The sequence below is a fragment of the Triturus cristatus genome, chromosome 7 (assembly GCF_964204655.1).
Source record: "Triturus cristatus chromosome 7, aTriCri1.1, whole genome shotgun sequence".
Taxonomy (NCBI): Eukaryota; Metazoa; Chordata; class Amphibia; order Caudata; family Salamandridae; genus Triturus; species Triturus cristatus.
Genome location: NC_140590.1, coordinates 655,611,971 through 655,633,894, shown reverse-complemented (window position 1 = coordinate 655,633,894; position 21,924 = coordinate 655,611,971). Strand labels below are relative to the sequence as shown.

The 21,924-nt window shown below is 44.1% G+C and overlaps 1 protein-coding gene across 2 annotated transcripts in view; it reads right to left on the bottom strand.

The window, feature by feature from the left end:
• Positions 1-21,924, bottom strand: part of AMZ2 (archaelysin family metallopeptidase 2) — a 414,175-nt gene that overhangs the window by 42,816 nt on the left and 349,435 nt on the right. For both annotated transcript variants that reach the window (XM_085617283.1, XM_085617284.1), the window contains one exon: positions 3,539-3,702. In XM_085617283.1, the coding sequence (XP_085473409.1) occupies positions 3,539-3,702 (164 nt within the window). The remainder of the gene's footprint in view (positions 1-3,538; positions 3,703-21,924) is intronic.

Genomic DNA, 21,924 nt, shown 5'->3' with positions numbered 1-21,924 from the left:
CAGGAGAAAGGCTTAGATTTCAGACTTGGTGGTGGTCGATCCATGGGAACAAAGTACTATTGGGGGCAGTATTGGAAGCAAGTCCTTTCCATCAATGGCCTGGCTTTCTCATTGACAGGTTACCAGATACAACGCGTGAAAGGCCCCAGCGGAAGGGCACCGAGGTGATCTTGTTGTTGAGGTTAAATCATGGATCTGTTGGGAGGCTTCATTGACACTGGAGTCATGAGGTGACTGGGCCCAGCTGTAAGTGCTATTAGGAGCTGAACACTGAGCCCCATCAGTACACATCTGAAAAAGATGGTGGGAAAAAACTATCTAAAAATGGAGCTGGAGCCTGTGCGCATTGCCAACAAATGGAAGAGTCACTATACCTCATGACTCTAAAGACTTTTTTGAAGGAAAACAAGTTGCAAACATCCGAGCCCGACACTTGATGGCAGGAGTATGCAGAGCATGTGCATCTACAGCCACACATGCTACAGACATATAATTTCCTGTGTGTGATGATTTAAGAAGGGTCTGGAAACAGGGTGATCCTATTATCAAACTCTGAGAGTTCTCTGGCAGGTCTTCAGCCCTCTAATCCATTTTCCCGCTAATGTGTATATCCCAAAAGGACTAGTAGGAGGTGTCATATCAATTTTCTCTATCACCAAAGAAGTATGGGTATAGCCACAACTATGTGTGCTATGGAAATCTAACCAAGAGTACTCTTAAAAAGGGGAGTCTACAACAATCTGTTCATACATTCGGCATGCGACTCAGAAATAAGTTTGCTTGTCAGAGAGCAATGAGCAGCAGACCCGAATGTAGGCAGGCAGGCAGTGAACTAAATATACATCTATACAATCCTCAATCTAAAGTAGTTCAAGACTTTTAGGAAAAGGGTCACAGATGTGTTTTCATAATGAAACACCATGTGTATAGATCGTATAACATTGTCCACCACTCCCCACCTCCACACATCAGCTGCATATAGGCAGTGGCTATTGCATGCTGGAACTGTCTGTCTCCATGAAAAAAATCGAAGGATAGAAACGGCTCCAACCTGGTTAGTTGGATTCTTGAACTCTCAAGAATGCACTGAATCTAAGAGGGACCTGCTCTCCGACTGCCAGAATATGGAAGAATCTTGAGATTCCCTCCTGCTTCCTGAGCACCTCTTGGGTACCTACCTTCATAGACACTGCAGCCGTTTGTACTTACAGAATGTGGCGAGTTAAATTTGAACCCTTTTCTCGTGGCTAGGAATAAGTCCCAAAGCACTTCTGAATCTGAGGCCACTGCTGCTGACCTTGTCCACATGAAAGCCCTTAGCCAACTCACAGAATCCGCAGGCACCGGAAAAGTGCCCTCTGACCCCTAATCATTGACCAGAGGCGGGCTGCCCCAACAAACTAAATCTAAACGTGCAGGTAAGCTGAGTGGTGCCTCAGCATGCAAGCGCACTCAATCTCAGAACTAACTCTCATTGTTTTGTTATTGGCTGATCCAGCTACTTTGACAGAAGTCTAGCACAAAGCTGGCCTCCACGTTACCAGATTAAGAGAGGCTTGCATGCTCCAGTATAAGGCGTTTGAGCTTGAGGGATGCCCATCATCGCTGAGCGTCCTTCCATAATCAAGGCTGTGCCCTGAAGTGACCAAACCATTAAGCAGGAACCTGTGACTCTGTGTTATTAAGGCCCTACTTCATAGACTGAAAGTGGATAAATATTGGGCCTCACCAGAGTATGTGTTTGATCGGCAAGGCCAGCATAAAATAAATGTTCTGGGAGACTGTGGCAATAGACATTGGTACACAGTGCAAGTGCTCGTTATCTGTGTCTTTCCTTGACCGAAAACCAATGGCCTCCAATGAAAGTACCATCAATGAAATTGCGCCTCCACTAGCCAGGAAAATCTACCTTCAATTAAGGTATGGTACTTTACCTGTAAAATCATTTACTGGTAGATAGCAACATGATAATGGTCCATATGATGATCTGTGTGTAGGCTGTGTTGGATGTTCTGAAAAGCATGTGTTTTTTGCCCTTCTTACAAACACATACTTACAAAATGGATTGTTCCTTTGTGCAAAAAACTGGGTAGTAGGGAGCTCCAGGAAATGTTCAGACTAATGCAGTGTGACACCAGTCGGATTGTGTTACTTTTGTCTGGCAATTTTTTTAAAGGCATTTTGATTAGGCGTTTAAAATTCGTGCAGTCAGCTTCTGATCTATGAAACGAATGACTTGATGTCTGTGATGTACTGTGGTGGGGCATTTAATATTGCTATAGAATTTAATCGTGACCACGGTCTGTTTATATTTTTACACACTGGTTCGTGTTATGAATTTTGTGGTTTTATATTGTTCCTTTTAAATATGCTAGCCAGAGCTTTTTATATATTGATATAATCACATTTATTGATTTTTATATTTCTATTTTTATGCATGTGTGTGCTGTGGCTGTTTTTTCTGTCTACACTTTTATGATCAATAGAGATATAAATAAAGTTCTTTGATGATGATGATTAAGCAGGAAACGAGCTAATCTTCATAGTTACAGTAATTCTCTTTTCTTACCTACAAGGCAATAGTCATTTCATTTGCAGGATACAATTTCACAATATTTGTGATTGTTACTTTGTTTTTTGTATTTGCTCTTTTTCTCTAACAATAAAGGTGTCTGAATCCCAATTAAGTACCTCAGTTTTAGCAGTGTTGTCAATTTTTGGGTAGTGTGATCACAATTGGCTGAACAGTATGTTGGAGAACATTTTCAGACTAATTCCAACATTAAGATAAATGCTTTACTAGTCTGTTGAGTTCTCTCGTTTTCCCGGAGTACTCTGATGTTTGCAATCAATTTACTGACAGCATAGAGTACGTACTGCTTACTGCCAGGGACCGTGGTTTTCTAACTGGTTAGTTTTGCACCACTGTTTTATTGTATATTTTGATTTGAGTGCTTTTTACTGTTTAAGTCCAATCTCTACTATAAATGCGCGTGTTTATTTTTGAGTTATTACTAAAATGTTGTGTATTTATATAAACTTACAACTTTGGCTGAACATTCCCATCTTTATTGCAACTGTGCCAATTATTTTGCTTCACAGCCTACATCTCAACCTTAGAGCTAGGCTTTGACTGCTCAACCACGTATACTCAACTAGTTAACGAGGCTTGGGGGGCCAAGTCTGCATCACACACAGCATACCCAGTGTCAAGGGTTTCGGCTAACACAAGTGCTCTTACCTGAGATAGTGTCTGGCTGTTCCTGCAACTGCAGTGGTCGCGGAAAAATCCTAACATAAAGGAAACTAAACCACTGGGTGGAAAAAGTAAAGTAGAAGAGGAGGTAAGTGGATAGTGAAACGTGGGACGAACACTGAGGTGAGGAGAAGCCTCCGTACACACGAGCACGAGGAGGATGAGAAAGTGGAGGAGACAAGAGGATGAACAGACCAGACACTGCAGATAGTGTCCGGTGACATATGAAGAGGGTGACTGAATTAAGGGAGGAATTGGGGGAAATGTAAGACCAACACCCACCTTGCAGGACCGCTGGAGTAGCATCCCAGTGATGGGAGGGGTGTAGTATCCATTAAACACGGAGTAGTTTCCTCGGATGACGGAATTCCTTTTATCCAATTTGCCCTTGTAGTTCTCACTGTAAAAATGACTGTCATATCTTGCAAAGCTGAAAACGCCCACTCCTTCAGAGAGAAAAAGAAATGTATAGACAGCATGTTACAATACTTAGGAGTGGCATAGGCATGGCAGGGTCCTGGACCTGCACCTCATCTCAGCAGCTTGAAATGGACATCTGGGGAAGCCAAAAACATTTGTACTACAAAGAAACTGTGCTATGTTGATCATGCTGCATCTCTTCTACAGGCAGCCGGCAGGGACAAAATTGTCTACTTTCTCAGCCCTTCTTTGCTGGAGATTATTTGCATAATTGAAGAACCATATATCAAACGATGTCGTTTATTTTACATACAGTGGCAGTTCCTCTGACACAAGGAAATAAAGGCATTCATTTACATTTGTGTTAAGAAAAGAAAATGCAGCTAAAAAAGACAAGTGCGGCGCAGCAGTAGGAAATAACATTGGTGCGTGACAGTTCAAAATGACAAGCGTTAGGGGAATGTTAAAACAGCACTAGAAACAACAATTCAGTATAACGCAAGCTGTGCATATGCATTAGCATCTGACGCACAGCGAGGAACAACGGAGACACCCCCCATAAAAGCCGAAACCCTCGGTCCAACTAGGATGAAAAGCACTGGACTGCAGAACAACCACTTGAAATCTAACCTAGCACTCTGAACAGGCGCCAGGTCTGGGTCTATGGCGAGAACAATAGCGAGGGTTATGCTGTTCTTCCTTTATTGCAAAACTATAACAGCCAAACAACGTCAACAACATACAGACCATATTTCCCCAAAACTCCACGGATATGGACTCCAAACACTACTGATAAAGTCCAATACAGTCCTTTGTTATTATTCTTTCTGCTTCTTTCTTTTTTGCTTTATAGTCAGTTAAGTAAAGTCTGTAGTTTTGACTGTTTTCTTAAGTAACTGGGGACACCTTTGTTGTGAGTTTGTGGACTGAGTGGCGGAGCTCCCCCGGTGTGTGGTCCAGGCAGCACATTTCCTCGCATGATTCCTGCTCCCCGATTCCCACTTCCGTGGGCGCACATTAGCCTCCGAAACCGCACACACCGAGCCCAGGGCGGGGCGGTGGATCGGTTCAGCAGAGGATTCCTTCGCCCTGCTAGGGAGCGAGCTTTCTGCTAGTCAGGCAAGGGCTTCAGTAATCAGCAAAGATGTTCCCGGGACAGTGCAATCTTCCTTTTGTTGTTTTACTATGCGCAACTAATAATGTACCTTTTGTGTGGGCAGTCGTGTGTGTTATTGGCCCAGTATTGGCTGACAGATGGCAATCCCATCTGACAGCAGCTTCAGTTCTTTTGTTGAAGCTGCATATGCTGTGGAGTAAGAAGACTCCTGTGCTTTGATCTGTTACAGGTCATCCACCATATGCTCCAGGGGTGCTTTAGAAAAACGTCACCCCACCTGCGAAGCACTGTGGGCAGCAGCTTTGCAAACTGTCCCCCCCCCCCCATGGCAACTCCACCCTAAGTGTGTGGGATGGATCCATGCACAATGGGACGATAGAGCCTCCTGCTAAGTGAGACAAGCACTAGAAAAAAAGCCCATTTCAGTCAGCCAAAGCTTTATTTAGAGTACAAGCCATAAAAGTACAGGTAAAAACATTGTATAAAGTATGTTTAATATTAAAACTGGAGCAAGCATACACTCACAGGAGCAAGAGTACATGGTTATAACAAGCAAGCACCATAATAAAATTATTAGATAAAATAATATGTATAAAACATTTCATAATGTCAATAAGTTAGGCCAGAAAAGGGGACATAACTAAAATTACGCAGCAATTTTACCAATGTGTTGTGCATTAAGGAGATCAGGATTATTGAGGACACCTGTTATGTCAGGGTCAGCATTAAGCCGGCACATCATACGCTTGGTCCTCTCCATCATTACCAAGTAGCGGTAGACAGCAAAGACAATACTTTGTCTCATGTCGTATCTCAACATATGTAAAGCCACTGCATGTTTCCTTACCCCTAGATCCCAGCATACTGGGAGTATCCATTTTTATCTCCCCTTCACATAGCTAAAATAGAAGAACATTCCCTGCTCCACCATTTCAGAGGAGTATGAATGCTTTGAGAAGCTACAGAAAAAAGGATTTCAGAGAAGCAGAGAAGCTGAATAGGACCTTTATAAAGATTAACATTTCGGGAACAAGAGGAAGAGCAAAACGGTCAAAGCTATGGAAATCTTGCTGATTCTGGGTCCAGGAAAGAAGGGACACCCTCATTAGATGAGCAAGAAATCATGGATGATTCTTACTCTGAGGACTTGGAGGAGGGAATGAATGGCATGTACCAAGTACCAGAGCAAATTGTGATAGGACTTTGTTTGGCCAGGAGAAAGGCCTAACAAAAGCTCGGGAGGGTATGTTCGGCTTAAGGCATTATAGAAACACAGAGTGGCCGCCCGTGTCCAAGATGAAAAGTGACATGTAAAGTTTTCTTAACAAGCCTTTGTATATGGACTACAGAAATTGACAGAATGTTCTGGGCCATCTGTGGAGTGGAAAGTTTCGCATAAACCCGAATTTCCAGGATGGTCATGTTTATGGCACGTTTTCCAAGGGACCTATGAAAGGCATTGGCAGGTCATGGCGATCTTGCCAGGACAAATTGCTGGATTTGTGGCGAAACAGGTCCTTTGACTGTTTGGGAAATATAAATTGTGCTATCTCTGTGAAGCACCAGTGAGAAATTCTGATTTGAGTGGCCACCAAGTTAACTGAACTAGTGTCTTCAGAGGCTGAACCAACAATCCATGACTCTTTTTTCAGATAGTTTTTTGTCAGGGAACTAGGTTGGTTCCTGCAGATATCTGCTGATATTAATGAAGCACAAAATTTAGTGTGTAAAGCTTTTGCTCCTAACAATTTTGGATGGGCCAAAAGTGTCAGATGATCCTTTACAGGGGATCCATTCACCTTCTTTCCAAGTAATAGTTCAACAGAGAGTTGCTATTTCTCCACAAGGATATCTTATTAGTGAAGGTCTGGTTGACCAGGATGACCTTTGGGGATCTGTATGTGATAATTCTAGTCTACATACCACATGAAAGGTTTCTCCAGTTTACCAAGAGAGGACAGTTTTGGGGTTCAAGGTTCTTCTACGTAGCCTATCGTCCACCAGCTGGTGCTTTATGAAGCTCCAGAAGCTGGTTGAGAGGCAAAGGGATCAGAATGATGTTCAGGAACAGGAGGTAGTCATTTCTCAGATATGTCTAGATGCTAAGCTTGCAGAGGGTCTGAGCTTCGTGGTCAATTGGGAGAAATCAAATTAAATGCCCAAACTGAACATGGAGGTCCCAGGGTTTCTGCTGTACATTGTGTCGGGGACTCTCTTTCTTTCACTTGACAGGATGGCTTATATTAAGAAGCAAGCTTTCTGGTGGCTCAGAGGATGTCATGGTCAGGACTGAAGGGCTCCTTTCTATGTCTATACAGCAAGTTTGACAGGTTCACTATATTATTAGGCCTTGCAGAAATCATGATACTGCATCTGAGGAAAAGATATGGCTACATGGAAGAGGAGAAATTGTCTGAGAAGATTCAGAGGTGGCTAGCTGGATCACCTGTAGGCATGGAATGGCACAGCCCTTTCCCTGATCCGCACCAGATACTATGATCAAGCTGGACATTAGCAAGCTGGCCAGGGGTGCACAAGGTGGAGACTTATCTAGTTCAGGAAACTGGTCAGGAGACAAACTATAACTGGACATCAACGGACTGCAACTCTTAGAAGGTTCTTAGTGACTACTGAAAGACAAGATATAGTGTTGTGTACTGTTCACAAAATACATGTCTCCCAGAGCAGACTAATGACGTTGTCAACTGGAGCTTCAGGATCTTGAGGAACTCTAGCAATTGAAAGGTGGATCCAGGAATTTAGTGGCAATAATGAGCAGATGGGGAGAGTGTGCCAGAATGTGTTTGTGCCAAGACTGAAAACCCAACTTTTGGTCTTTTTCTGTCACTTATGCCCTTCTTCAAAAGTGGGGATGGTCCTCAGTTATGACTTACGGCTGGTGGAGGGGCACAGGTCAAATGCCAGATAAACATAATTATGTTGGAGATCTACAGCTTATGTTCCAGTGCTTCAGAAGCTCTCTTCTGATTCTTCAATCCTCCTAACCTGGTTTTTAGAACTTTTGTTTGATAACTTTAGAGGTTTTCGGAGGTTGGAATGGGAACTTACATTATTATTTCAGATGCAGATACCTAGTATGTTATTCTTTTCAATCAGAACAGAGAGGTTACAAATTTCTGCGTTTCAGGACAGGTTAACAGCATGACAATATAATGTAGCGGACGGGGTAATCAAGCAACCTTTAATTTATCACACACATGAAAAGCAAGATTCTTGGCTTATCATTAAGCTCATCTTACAAACTGTCAGTCGTGCTGGAAAGAAGTGACAACGCAGGCCACATCTATTAATTTATATTTGGCGTAGAAACTGGTACTTTGTTCGTAGAGGGAACCCTTCAATGTCTTGAGGTGAGGGAGGCCCAGGTTCTTTCAAATTTTTATATCTTTTGGAGAACTATAGCGGTGAGCTTGCCCATAGTGTATATGTAGTATATTTTTGTCCACCCAAGACTCATTGATGGAGGATCTGGTAACTCCAAAAATTGTGCTACCAACAAAAGGGCCACCAACAGCATGTGAGTTAACAATTTGAAGATGAAAGTTGTTAAAGGTAAGAATGAACTTTTACTGAGTAACCAAACAATATCATTTGTATGTCTGAGGGTAGTGAAAATCATAATCCGATAATGAATTTGGCAACAGGTCCATCACATGTGGGTCATCGGTCCACAACTTACACATCCCCTCCAACACCCATCAGGAGAGCCAAATATAATGCGTGGATATACTGAAGCGAGGTACCAATGTGTTAAGATTTAATATATATTCTCTTTGTATTGAAGCACATATAGGAGTTTGCAGTACTTGCTCATAACGCATTCCAGTTATTTTCTGTGATCTCAATGCCAAGTTCCTCCTCTTTGTCAAGTATTTATGCTTATGTGGCAGTTGGCTATCCCCCATCATCACATAAAGGACTGAGATTCAGCCTTGGTGAGCCAACCCTCATGGTCATCTTCAATATGCCTTTTGTCACAAGCATCTTTTTCCATGCAAATATCAGTATGTACCCAATGAAGGACTTGAAGCAATCTGAAGGTATCTGCAGGGGATAACACAAAATCAGTTGTACAACAGAACTAAACCACTGGAACATAGTTCACCCAACTGTGAAGAGCCCTGCCTCAATGTCATGAATCAGCAGGACCTAAGAGGGGCAGCCCTCTCTCGTCCCTTTGGTATATGTACAATCGGGGTATTGCCTATTTACAATTCCTTTGGTTTTTGGGTCTTGAAAGGTGGCTAAAATGTATTTCTTGATGTTTGGGCCCAAGCCGGTTTTGTTTAACAGTCAAGCCAATAGTGCCCATTTGACCCTGTTTAATGTTTTATCAGCACAGAGTGAATACAGAGTCTATGGCATGTAAGTGAGTTCTGCTATATCAATAACATTTACTGCAAAGTAGATGTTAATACCATGTATGTCTTTTTAATGAAACCAGCCTGGAAGGCTGACATTATCTTGGTCTAAATAGGACACCAAAAATTGTATGTAAATCTTTAACTCTTGATTTAGTAAAGTTATTGGCCTACCAATTGTGGCCAAAGTCCTGGAAAAACAACTGAATGTAGTGTTGACCGATTATTTGGATGTAAATAAGCTGCTGGACACCTCCCAGCATGGTTTCCGCTCACGCCACTCTACCGAATCCGCTTTGATCCTTGCTACTGAGGAGATTCAAAGAGTGGTGGACGAGGGGGGGGGGAGGGCATGCTCCTGGACCTATCAGCCGCGTTTGACACCGTGAACCATGCAGTCCTGGTGCAGCGGCTGAGGGATGTGGGAGTAGGGGGGACCGCCTTGGCCCTCCTGTCCTCTTTCTTGGAGAAAAGAGAGCAGAGGCTGTTCTGGGATGGCCTGATGTCAGACAGCTTTCATCTTCCATGCGGTGTTCCACAGGGGTCTGCCCTTTCCCCGACAATGTTTAACCTCTATGTCACCCCATTGGCCAACATTATCAGGAAGCATGATTTCGTCCTGGTCTCTTACGCTGATGACTCACAGCTAGTCATCTCTATCAACAATCAGCCTGAGGCTACTGCAGCCAGGTTCCATGTCTGTCTCACGGAGATTATGACCTGGATGAGCCATAGCTTCCTAAAAATAAATACAGATAAGACAGAGGTGAAGGAATTCGGCCCGGGTCAGCCCCTGTGGAACAGGTCCTGGTGGCCAACTGAGGCCGGAGAATGCCCCAGCCCGGTAAATAAGGTCAGGAACCTAGGAATCATCTTCGATGATAAACTGAAATTTGGCCCCCAGGTAAACAGCCTCACTTCATCCTGCTTTCTCTTACTAAAAACTCTGAAAACATTTTTTACCATACATTCCTGCAGAAGATGGTGATGGTAGCACTCTTTCTATCTAAGTTAGATTATTGTAATGCCCTTTTTTTGGGCATTGACAATTCCAACTGAGAAAACTACAGTCTACAAAATGCCGCAGCGAGACTACTCCTGGGCATTTCCGGAGGACAGTCAACCTCTGCTGGAATTAAATCACTCCACTGGCTTCCGGTCAAACAGTGAGTAGAGTTCAAGTACCTCAGCCTAGTGCACAAGGCAATATATGGCGGTGGTGCTGAAGACATAAAAAACTGTTCCCACCATATATCCCTCCACGTGCTCTTAGATCTGCCAGCCTGCGCCTCATTAAGATCGCAAAGACCTGACGGGCAAGATGTGGGGGTAGGGAAATATCACAATGTGCGGCAAAACTCTGGAACAAACTGCCATTACCTATGAAGCTCCAATCCAACCTACAGCTTTTCAGGAAAAGCTTGAAAGCCTTGTGGTTTACATCTGCATATGCCTCCAAGCACAGTGCACCATTCCTGTCCACACACTCAGCGCAGAGACGCCACGGCATTCGAGCACTATACAAGCATATAAACCTAAACATACAAACTACAGTTTATTTGGGCTATTAGCCAGCTTTCAATATTAGGGTTAGAATTGACATCATCATTGTGTTGGTGACAACCTCTGTATGTAAGAAATGAATGAAAACATTGGTGAGTGAGGGTAAGTAAGTACTACATTTTTAAAATAAAATAAGGCTATTAAGCCATTGGGCCAGGAACATTACTGCCAAGGAAGCTTCTGATAAATGCTCAAACCTCTTATTCTAAAAAAAGGTTCCTCTAATTGCAAGATAACATAAATATAATTTTTGGGAAGTTCAAAATCAACCAGGTAATTATCTAAAGTCTCAGGTTCACACCCCAGTCATGCATAATGATATAGAAAATTGGTAAAGCACCCTATGATGGCAGGTGTTGTTTCTAGTCACCTACCATTTGTGACAACAATACTTTTTATGCTATTTCTCATTTGGAACTATTTAGGTTTATGGGTGGGGAGACTGTCAGTCTTGTTCCCCATTCATAATATTTTTGCTTGAGAAACAGTAATTTTCTGTTTGTTTCTGAAAGCAAGAGTTGTTACAGCTTCCTGCTAGCCTAAGAGATTTGTTGATAGCCTATGAGCAGGCATATTTATGTTGGGACTCTATGGCCTGGATCCGGGAAACAAGGGCTATTTTCTTTGGTTTGCCATTCGAATAAATGGAGCTGTGCACTAGATCAACCTTCTTCTCATGAGAGCCTTCGTGGCATCCCCAACATTATGCCAAACCAACAATTTTTCACCATGTAAGAAATTAGGGATGGAAGCCCCACTCAGGCAACAACTACAATCCTTGCCAGATTGAACCACAAAAGTCGCCAAATCAGCCTGCACTAAATCCTCTGGTAGCTTGCCAAAAAAGCATTCAGGCTTAACTTAGAGACAATGTCTAAAGAATGTATACAGCACTCATACAATAATAAAGGGAAAACACAACACAGGAAAAATCCCATACAATTTAGAAAAATAGAGGACAATGTAACAATTAAAATAACAAAAAAATTAATTCAATCCAATCAGTAGAACCAGAGTTATGAATTTTTAATGTTTTTAGTGTAAAATATCACCGGAAAGATCAAAGTACCAACTGCAGGTATAGGGTCGCGTGAGACCGTCGCAAAGTCAAAATTTAAGGCTGACCACGATGAAGCATGGGTCAAAAACACGAAGTGGATTGGGCCCGGTCTCAGCTTACCTTTGGACTTAGACAATATTTTGAAGAAAATTCCTGAGAATGTAAAGTTCATGGGAGCAAGGCACCAGACGATGTCAGAGGAGGGGTGGGGGGGTAATCGTTGGAGATCCTCTGTATGGATTTCCACCTTAAAAATTTGTCAAATCTTTGGAAGTGGAAAATCCCCAGTGGGACAAAGCTGCAAGCTTTAGCAGGGCTCCACGAGGCTGGATTCTTTTGCCGAGATGTTCAGCTGAACAGGATTGAAGAGGAATTGATTCCCCAACTTAAAACGCGCCACAGGGCGTGTTTGCACACATGTCACCTCAGGCCCCGCCCCCTTCCTTCACCACTGTGCAAACGCGCCCCCTGGCGAGTTGTAAGTTGGGGAATTAATTCCCCTTGAATACGGAGGGTCTCTGGAGGCCAATTAGCCCACCAGGTACCATCAGTATGCGCCAGGAAGCTGCATTGCAGAGAGGTGTTCAGAGGCCACGCCCCTTTTTACACCTAACTGCAACGCAGCTCTGTGGTGCTTACTGGAGGTACCTGGTGAGCTAGTTGGACCCCAGGGACCCTCAGGATTCAAGGGGACTGTATCCCACAACTTAAAACGGCCACAGGGCGTGTTTGCACACATGTAACCTCAGGCGCCCCCCTCCCTTCACCAGTGTGCAAACGCGCCCGTGGCACGTTTTAAGAGGTAGTTTTAATCCCCCTGCCCTATTATGTACTAGGGACTTACAGAGGAGGTCATGCTAATCACAGGGTACCCCAACACAGTGTTCCCTAGTGTATGTAGGTGTTTTCACTGTATTCTAAGTGTCTTTTAGCATAGCACTGGCTCTAGGCCTGATTAGTCAGAGTCAGTTACCACCAGTACCCGTCTGAAAAAGTTGTGGGCACAGGAGGACTTTATGCTCCTCTGTTGGTTCTTTCTGCACATATCTTCTTCTTCCTGCACTTTTCTTCGTCTTTGTGGACTTCTGTTGTTTCTTTGTGCATTTCTTTTTTTTTCTTTCTGTGCGTTGTTTCTTCTTTCCTCACATGTCCTACCTCTGTAGGAATAGTTAGAAACTAGCATTTAAAAAAACCTTTGAAATTCAGTGAAAAAACCATAGGTTTCAGGCACGTTATAGTTAGAAATTAACATTTAAAAAACCTTAAAAATTAACTGAAAAAAACATAGGTTTTAGGAAAAGTTATAGTTAGAAATTAACATTTAAAAACCTTAGAAATTCACTTAAAAAACCATAGGTTTTAGGGAAAGTTATAGTTAGTTGGACATTTCACTCGTACAAAACCAGAGAAATTCCTCCATTCTAGTTAGTTCAGCTAACTAGAACTCGTGCCCCCGCAATGCACTGCTGATGACGTCACATATTACATCACTCATGACATGGTCAGTGACATCACTGATGACATCACTGATGACCTCTCAGATGACATCACTGATGACAACATCTATGAGATAATTTCATGCATCTTCTCACACCCTAATATAACTTTTGATACACCCACTCTAAATTACAGACTGCCATTCTCAAAACCATAGACACTCCAACATCAATAACTACATACCCCCTCACTGATTCTTAGGTCTACACACACACCCACTCACTCACCCGTACAGTCACTCATACTTACGATCACTCAGTACAGGACTATCATATACACTCATACACCTATATAGACACTCACACACCGCCTCTCATCCATAGAGGTACTCACACACCTTGTCAGTCATGCAAATAATTAATCACACTCCCATTTATTCACCTATACAGTTATACACACACCAGCTCACTTACTCAAACAAATACTAGCACATTCTTACGCTCTTATACAATCACTGATACAAGCACACACTCATCCATACAGCTACTCTCATAATCACACACTCTCACTTATAGCCATTTAAATAATCTAACACACATATATACTGCTTTTCACATATGTAGTTACTCACACATGTACCACTGAGATATACATTCACTCACTAACACACCCATACACACACTCACCCACCCATACAGTCCATCACAGATGCACTCTTGAAACCATGCACCCAGTGAATCTCCCACTCACACATCTATGCACAGAGTCGCACACACACCACCCACACAAACACTCAGGCCCCCATACAGATACTCAGCAACCAATCAATAACTCATATAGACACTCATGTAGCTATTCACAAACCCATGCAGCCGCTTACACACCAACAGACAGACGGATACATTCACACAGTTTAGCCACTAACCCATGCATTCAGTAAGCTACGTTTAATCACTCACTTATAGAGTCAGTCATGCACCTACTAAATCATCCATTCAGACACTTATACACCCACTCATTCTTCAATATGCCTTTCCCTATATATATTAAACATATTTAAACTTTACAGAACGACACAGTCACTGGATGATGTAATCAGTGATGTCATCAGTGATGTTATTTGTGATGTCATCAGTGATGTCATCAGTGATGTCACTGACCATGTCATGAGTGATGTAATATGTGACGTCATCAGCAGTGCATTGCGGGGGCGCGAGTTATAGTTAGCTGAACTAACTATAACGGGGGAATTTCTCTGGTTTTGTACGAGTGAAATGTCCAACTAACTATAACTTTCCCTAAAACCTATGTTTTTTTCAGTGAATATATATATATACACACACACACACGTATATGTGTGTGTGTGTGTGTGTGTGTGTATATATATGTATATATATATATATATATATATATGTATATAGTGAAATTTGTAAGAAACAATATATAGGATCAATCATTCAAACATGATTTATAAAGAGCGTCTAATCACCTGCAAGGGTATCTAGGCACTGAGAGCCTTGCTGCTTTGGGGAGGGTTCAGTTGAACAGCCTTCTTGAATTACAGAAGAGAGGATATGGTACAAAGGTGAAGGGAGACGTTGTTCCAGGACTTCGCAGCAAGGTAGGGGAAGGCGCATCCTCCACTGTTGCTTCGACGGATGTGAGGGTGTGTGTGAGGGAGAGTGAGGCGGAGCGCAGGTGTCTGGAGGGGTGGTGGAAGTTCATGTGGTGGTTAATATATGCTGGTCCTTGATTGTGAAGGGCTTTTTGTTTGGATCAGCATTTTGAATTGACATCTTTCCTGAATGGGGAGGCAGTGGTCTTTCATCCAGTTGGCAAAGCTCGTTATACGCCTGCGGAAGTTGGTCTTCGTGGTGAGGAGTCTTCTGATAGTGAGAGGATGAGCTAGGTATTGTCTGCATAGGATATGAGGTTTAGTCCATGGGTTCTGAGGATGTTGGTCAAGGGGGTCATGAAGTTGTTGAACAGTGTAGGGCTGAGGGATTAGCCGTGAGGACCGCCGCAGATGATGTACTTGGGTTCCAAGGTGAAAAGTGGTAGCTGGTGAGGAAGTAGGGGATCCATTTAAGGGCGTCTCCTTGGATTCCGATGTGATGAAGCCTCTTGGTAAGAGTGTGGTGGGATATGGCGTTGAACGCTGCTGAGTGGTCGAATAGGACCAGGGCTTTTGTTTCTCCCTGGTCAACTAGTGTTCTGATGTAGTCAGTGGCAGTGATCAGGGCGGTTTCGGATGCTGTGATTGAATTGGAATCTGGACTGGCAGTTGTCCAGAAAATTGCTGTGCTCTAGGAGTTTTGTGAGTTGGCAGTTGAAGGCCTTTTCGAGGACTTTGGAGGGAAAGGGGAGCAGAGAGTTGGAAAGCTGCTGGGACGTAGATGAATGCTGCTAGCTGCTTAGATCGCTTCAAAAGTAACTTTTAGATCGCTATTTTGCACAAGTTTTACTGCTTCTAGAAACTTTGCTTTTACTGTGTATACTGTGTTTTTACTCTGTGGCGCAACACAGTGACCTGCTATACCTGGAGCTGCCCTGCACCCCGGTCCGTCGCGGCTAGTGCCGATCGCACGGAGGGTGGACCTTGGGCGTGACTCCTCCCCCTCACTTCTGGGGCATCGAGGATAAAAGTTATGCTATGGCGAACGCGCCGCGGACGTAGATGAATGCTGCTAGCTGCGAAGATCGCTTCAAAAGTAACTTTTAGATCGCTATTTTGCACAAGTTTTACTGCTTCTAGAAACTTTGCTTTTACTGTGTATACTGTGTTTTTTACTCTGTGGCGCAACACACTGACCTGCTATACCTGGAGCTGCCCTGCACCCCGGTCCGTCGCGGCTAGTGCCGATCGCACGGAGGGTGGACCTTGGGCGTGACTCCTCCCCCTCTCCCCCTCACTTCCGGGGCATCGAGGATAAAAGTTATGCTATGGCGAACGCGCAGCGGACGTAGATGAATGCTGCTAGCTGCGAAGATCGCTTCAAAAGTAACTTTTAGATCGCTATTTTGCACAAGTTTTACTGCTTCTAGAAACTTTGCTTTTACTGTGTATACTGTGTTTTTACTATGTGGCGCAACACACTGACCTGCTATACCTGGAGCTGCCCTGCACCCCGGTCCGTCACGGCTAGTGCCGATTGCATGGAGGGTGGACCTTGGGCGTGACTCCTCCCCCTCTCCCCCTCACTTCCGGGGCATCGAGGATAAAAGTTATGCTATGGCGAACGCGCAGCAGACGTAGATGAATGCTGCTAGCTGCGAAGATCGCTTCAAAAGTAACTTTTAGATCGCTATTTTGCACAAGTTTTACTGCTTCTCGAAACTTTGCTTTTACTGTGTATACTGTGTTTTTACTCTGTGGCGCAACACACTGACCTGCTATACCTGGAGCTGCCCTGCACCCCGGTCTGTCGCGGCTAGTGCCGATCGCACGGAGGGTGGACCTTGGGCGTGACTCCTCCCCCTCTCCCCCTCACTTCCGGGGCATCGAGGATAAAAGTTATGCTAGGCGAACGCGCAGCGGATGCACGTAGCGGGCGCGCCAAAGGCAAGCCCGTCTGCGCCCGTCCGCGCCAGATCGTCGCCAGGAGCCATAAACCCTGGTCCAACCACCGCCCAGCTGAACACTCATCCCACCAAGCGTATTATTTACTCAAGTGTGGAGCTAAAATACCTAAAAGAGTACATACCCCCACCCCTATCACTCTCAAACCCTCTTATGTACTTAAAAATTTCCCGCGGCCATCGAAGGCCCCATTGCATGCATAACCTGCGGCTTTCAAAGCACTCCACCTCCTCCGACTACCGACCCGACGCTAATGATCAACCCCGACAATACGAGGGAAGCAAAAACTAGCTGGAACTGCTTTTTAGCCAATGTACGCCAATTGCCCAAACACGCAATTAACATCTGGGATCTGATTTCCTCCACCCTCCCCGACATAGGATTCATTACCGAAACATGGTTAAAACCCTCCTCCACCCCCGCCATTGCCATCGCAATACCTGATGGATACCATCTGCTCAAAGTTGACAGACCTCATAAAATAGGGGGGGGGGCATAGCCATCATATACAAGGATCCGATAAAAGCAACCATGCTTGATCAGTATATTAGTGATAAAATTGCAATTCTAGCCTTTAGAATAGATATTCATTCGCGGCTAAGTTGGAAAGGAGCACTGGTATACCGTCCTCCTGGACCCATTTCTGATTCAATCCACCACCTCCTCAATAATATTGCCTCACATGTGACATCCTCCAGTAAATTTCTTCTTCTGGGTGACTTCAATGTCCATAGCGAGATCCCTAATGATCCAGAGGCGTCTATTTTTTTGGCCGAACTATCAACACTAGGACTTACCAAAATCAATACTGCTCCTACACATAGCGGAGGCCATACTTTAGATTTAGTCCTTTCTAATACATCACACATTAAATACCTATCAACTAATCCTCTGACTTGGTCTGATCACTCCTCTATAGAATTTAATCTTTTAGGCCCTGCAGACCAAATAACCATAAATAAACCAGTATCACGAGAATACAGACAATGGCACAAACTAACCCCCACGCTATTCCGGGATACATTCATCCCTCCTCAACATTCTGCCTCTGATCCATTAGACAATTGTATAACCACTCTTCAAAATTCAATCAAATCCTCCATAGATGCCTTAATCCCCCTGAAATATTCTTCAGCCACCACTAAACGCACTCAGGCCCCATGGTACTCCGAAAACCTCAGTGTAGAAAAAAGCCATTGCAAAAAAATAGAACGTTTATGGCGCAGAACTAAGGACCCTGTGGATAAAGGCAAATACAAATCAGCCCTGGACTCTTATCATAAAAACATTAAAGCTGCCCGGAAAAGCCACATTGCCAATCTTTTAGAGGCTATAGACAATACACCTAAAGTCCTTTTCCAAATACTCAACACTCTCATTAGCCCCAAAGCCTGTAACCCAGAAGATGAACCCACTCAGGCACTTTGTGACAACATAGCCAATCATTTCTCGCAGAAAATAAACGATATGTATAATAAAATAACTTCCACTACTTCGCCCCAGAATCTACACATTACAGCAGTCTCCCCTCCTCCTACTGCACTCAGCCTTCATAAATTTCCTCTACTCACGTCTCAAGAAACTGAATCACTATTGAGATCTGCCAAATCAGGTTCTCCCAGGGACCTTATTCCAGCCAATATCTCGAAAAATTTAGCAGGGGAACTTGCCTTACCAATTTGTCAAATCCTCAACAAATCTATTGAGGAAGGCAAGCTACCCGATGACTGGAAAGCAGCACAGATCATGCCTATAAGAAAGAACACTAAATTATCTCCAGATGTGATATCTAATTATCGCCCAATTTCATTACTCCCCTTACACAGCAAACTGCTAGAAAAACATATCAACACCCACCTCTCCGCATTCATTGAATCTTCCGGCTGCCTCGACCATTCACAATCAGGATTTCGCCCCCGGCACATCACAGAATCAGCTTTAGTCAATGTCATTGATGACATTCTAATGCAGACGGACGCTGGCCGAGCAGTAATTCTCATACTGCTCGACCTATCCGCTGCATTCGACACCATTTCACACCAGATTCTACTGAAAAGACTACAAAATATAGGAATACAGGACATGGCTCTAGACTGGCTAAGGAGCTTCCTCAAAGGAAGAACACAAACAGTAAACCTAGGTCCTTTTAGTTCCAAGACCACGTTGGTCACAAAGGGAGTTCCTCAGGGTTCCTGCCTCAGCCCCTCCCTTTTTAACGTGTATGTCACTCCTCTAGCCACTCTTCTGAGAAACATTGGATTCACTCCAATCTCGTATGCTGACGATACTCAGCTTCTTCTCTCTTTTGATAAAGACTCCCCCAACACCAAAAATATTTTTTCAGAAGGCATGAAGGCTATAACATCTTGGATGAGCAATAACTTCCTACAGCTCAATGCGGAAAAAACAGAAATAATGTTATTCAAGGATGCAATTACTAGCTGGGGACCGAGCTGGTGGCCCGAAGAACTAGGTATGCCCCCCTCCCCTAAAACAGTGATTAAAAACCTAGGAGTTCTAATTGACAGTAAACTTAATCTGGATGAACACATAAAATCAACTAAACGTGCATGCTTCAATGCCCTTGGCCTACTCCGCAGAGTTTTCCACTTCCTCCCTACGTCAATTCGGAAAACATTGATACATGTCCTAGTACTCAGCCGTCTGGACTTTAGCAATGCCCTACTTATCGCCGCAAAGGAATCCTCCCTGAACAGCTTGCAGGTGGTCCAGAACACGGCAGCTCGTCTGACGACCAGTGCACCTTACCGCACACCTTCTCTTCCCCTACTCCGTAAACTTCACTGGTTACCTATACGTAAGAGGATCCAGTTCAAAATCTGCTGTTTGGTGTTCAAAGGCCTCAATCACATGGGACCTACATACTTGGCGGACAAACTAGTTAGGTATTCACCTTCACGTACCCTACGTTCCCAAGGGAAAGGTCTCCTGACCATTCCTAGGATAAAACAAACCAGATTGGGAGGCAAGTCTTTTTCCTACATTGCCCCCCAACTTTGGAACCAGCTTCCTTTGGACATCCGGCTCTGTAACAACTACCTGTCCATTAGGAAAAAACTTAAAACATCACTCTTCTAATTCCATCCAGCTTTCACCCTTCTCGTCCTCAGCGCGGAGATACCCCACCCGGGGTGATTCAAGAGCTTTACAAATGACATAAATAAATAAATAAAGCGGAGCAGAGAGAAGTAAAGGGGAGTAGAGAGATGGGAGGGTAGTTCTTGAGTTCCCTGGCATCAGCATATGGTTTCTTGAGAAGGGGTTTGGCTTCTCTATGTTTCCATTTTTCAGGGAAGGTGACCATGGTGATGGATGCGTTGAAAATGGTGGTGAGCTTGTTGCTGATCACCTTGCTCCATACGTTGAATATGTGGTGGGGACAGGGGTCCGTGGGAGCTCCTGAGTGGACGGAGTTTATTATGGCTGTGGTGTTTTGTGCGATGAGCTGGTCCCAGGTGGTCATTAGGTTGCTGGGGTTTGCATCTCTGGGAGCGAGGAGGCTGAGGATGTCGGCAGTGGTGGGTAGGGGTTCTAAGTTTTTGTAGATGGTGGCGATCTTGCCATGGAAGAAGTCCACCAGGGTGTCACAGAGTTCCTGGAAAGAGGTGATGATGTTTTCAGTGGCTGAGGGATTGGAGAACTCTCTTATGTTGTTATAGAGTTTTTTGCTGTGGTTAGAACTGGCTTCGATGTGGTCAGCTAGAGCACTCCTTTTAGTCTTTTTCAGGAGTTGGCGGTATTGGTTGAGGGATGTCTTGAAGGTGACTGGGTCTGTGGGCTCCCTGCTGGTGCACCATTTCTTTTCTAGCGCTTGGAGTTGCGTTTCGGGATTCTCAGTTCTATGGTGTAGCAACTGGCCTGTTTGGTGGATCTCTTGAGTTTGGTGGGTTTGATGGGGAAGGCTGTGTCAGCTCAAATGGTGATCCAATCAGAGATGTTCTAGACAGCCTGTTCTACGTTGGTTGCTGTGTCAAGCTGGGAAGTGTTGAGGGCGTCAGTCCACTGGCTCTCTGATACTCTGTTCGAGACAAGGTGAGAGGTGCTGGGAGGCTTGGTGGAGGTGCCAGGGAATCCTGTGATGGTGAAGTGGACGATGGTGTGCTCTGTCCAGGTGAGCTCGATGACATGGCTGTACTTGACTCTGTAGCTGGCCGTGAGTGGGGCTGGTGGTGGCCATTAGGAATTATGATGTCAAATATCCTGTGGCAATCCACTTCAGAGAGGAACATTTATTAACACAAATGGAAGGTATCAGATTTATTGGATTGGAACATATTACTTTTGGTAGACGAGGAGGCAATTTGGAGAACAAGTAAGGTCCAGCGAAACCTTTTGGATAAATAAGCTTAAAACAGTTCAAATGGGATTGAATGTAGATAGAAAAATGTTTTTTTCAGTGAATATACATATATATATATACATATAATTATCTACTGGCAGTCGCCGGTAGATAGTTATAGTTAGGACCATGTTTCCATAGGAAAAGCATTTTTTCATGTGCTGATAACTTTGGCGTCGTTTGACGAATCTTTACGAAATGTTCCCAAAACTTTCTCTTTTTTGATCAGCTCCTATCTTGAAAGTTTGGGGGTGATTGGTCAAGGGGGGGCTGAACAAAAGGGGTGTCCCAAAACGTGTTTTCTCAATGCATTTCCCATAGGAAACTTTAGACAAGGCTACAGGTCAAACTGCTTTACGCCAAATTTGGCAGGGAGAAAGGTCTTGGCCCAGAAAGCACGCTTTTGTTGAAATGGTGTAAATCCATTCAGTAGTTTTTGAGATATTAAAATATATATATATATCTGGACGGAGCCTAACTCCCGAACACGAGCTTGCCTCTGATTGGCTGCTCACTCTTCAAACCAGGAAGAGTCCTCTGATTGGCTGCTAACATTTCAAACCAGGAAGTGTTAGCAGCCATCTTGTGCCTCGCATCGAGTGAAAATATAAAACAGAGGTGCCGGGGGCAATTTAATATACCGGAGCTCTGTCTGTGCGAGATGCCCCTTTCATGCTCCCTCTGCCCACATCACCAGCTCGCAGCTCAGCTAGCAGCTCTCTACCTTTGCGAGCTAGTACACCGCTGTG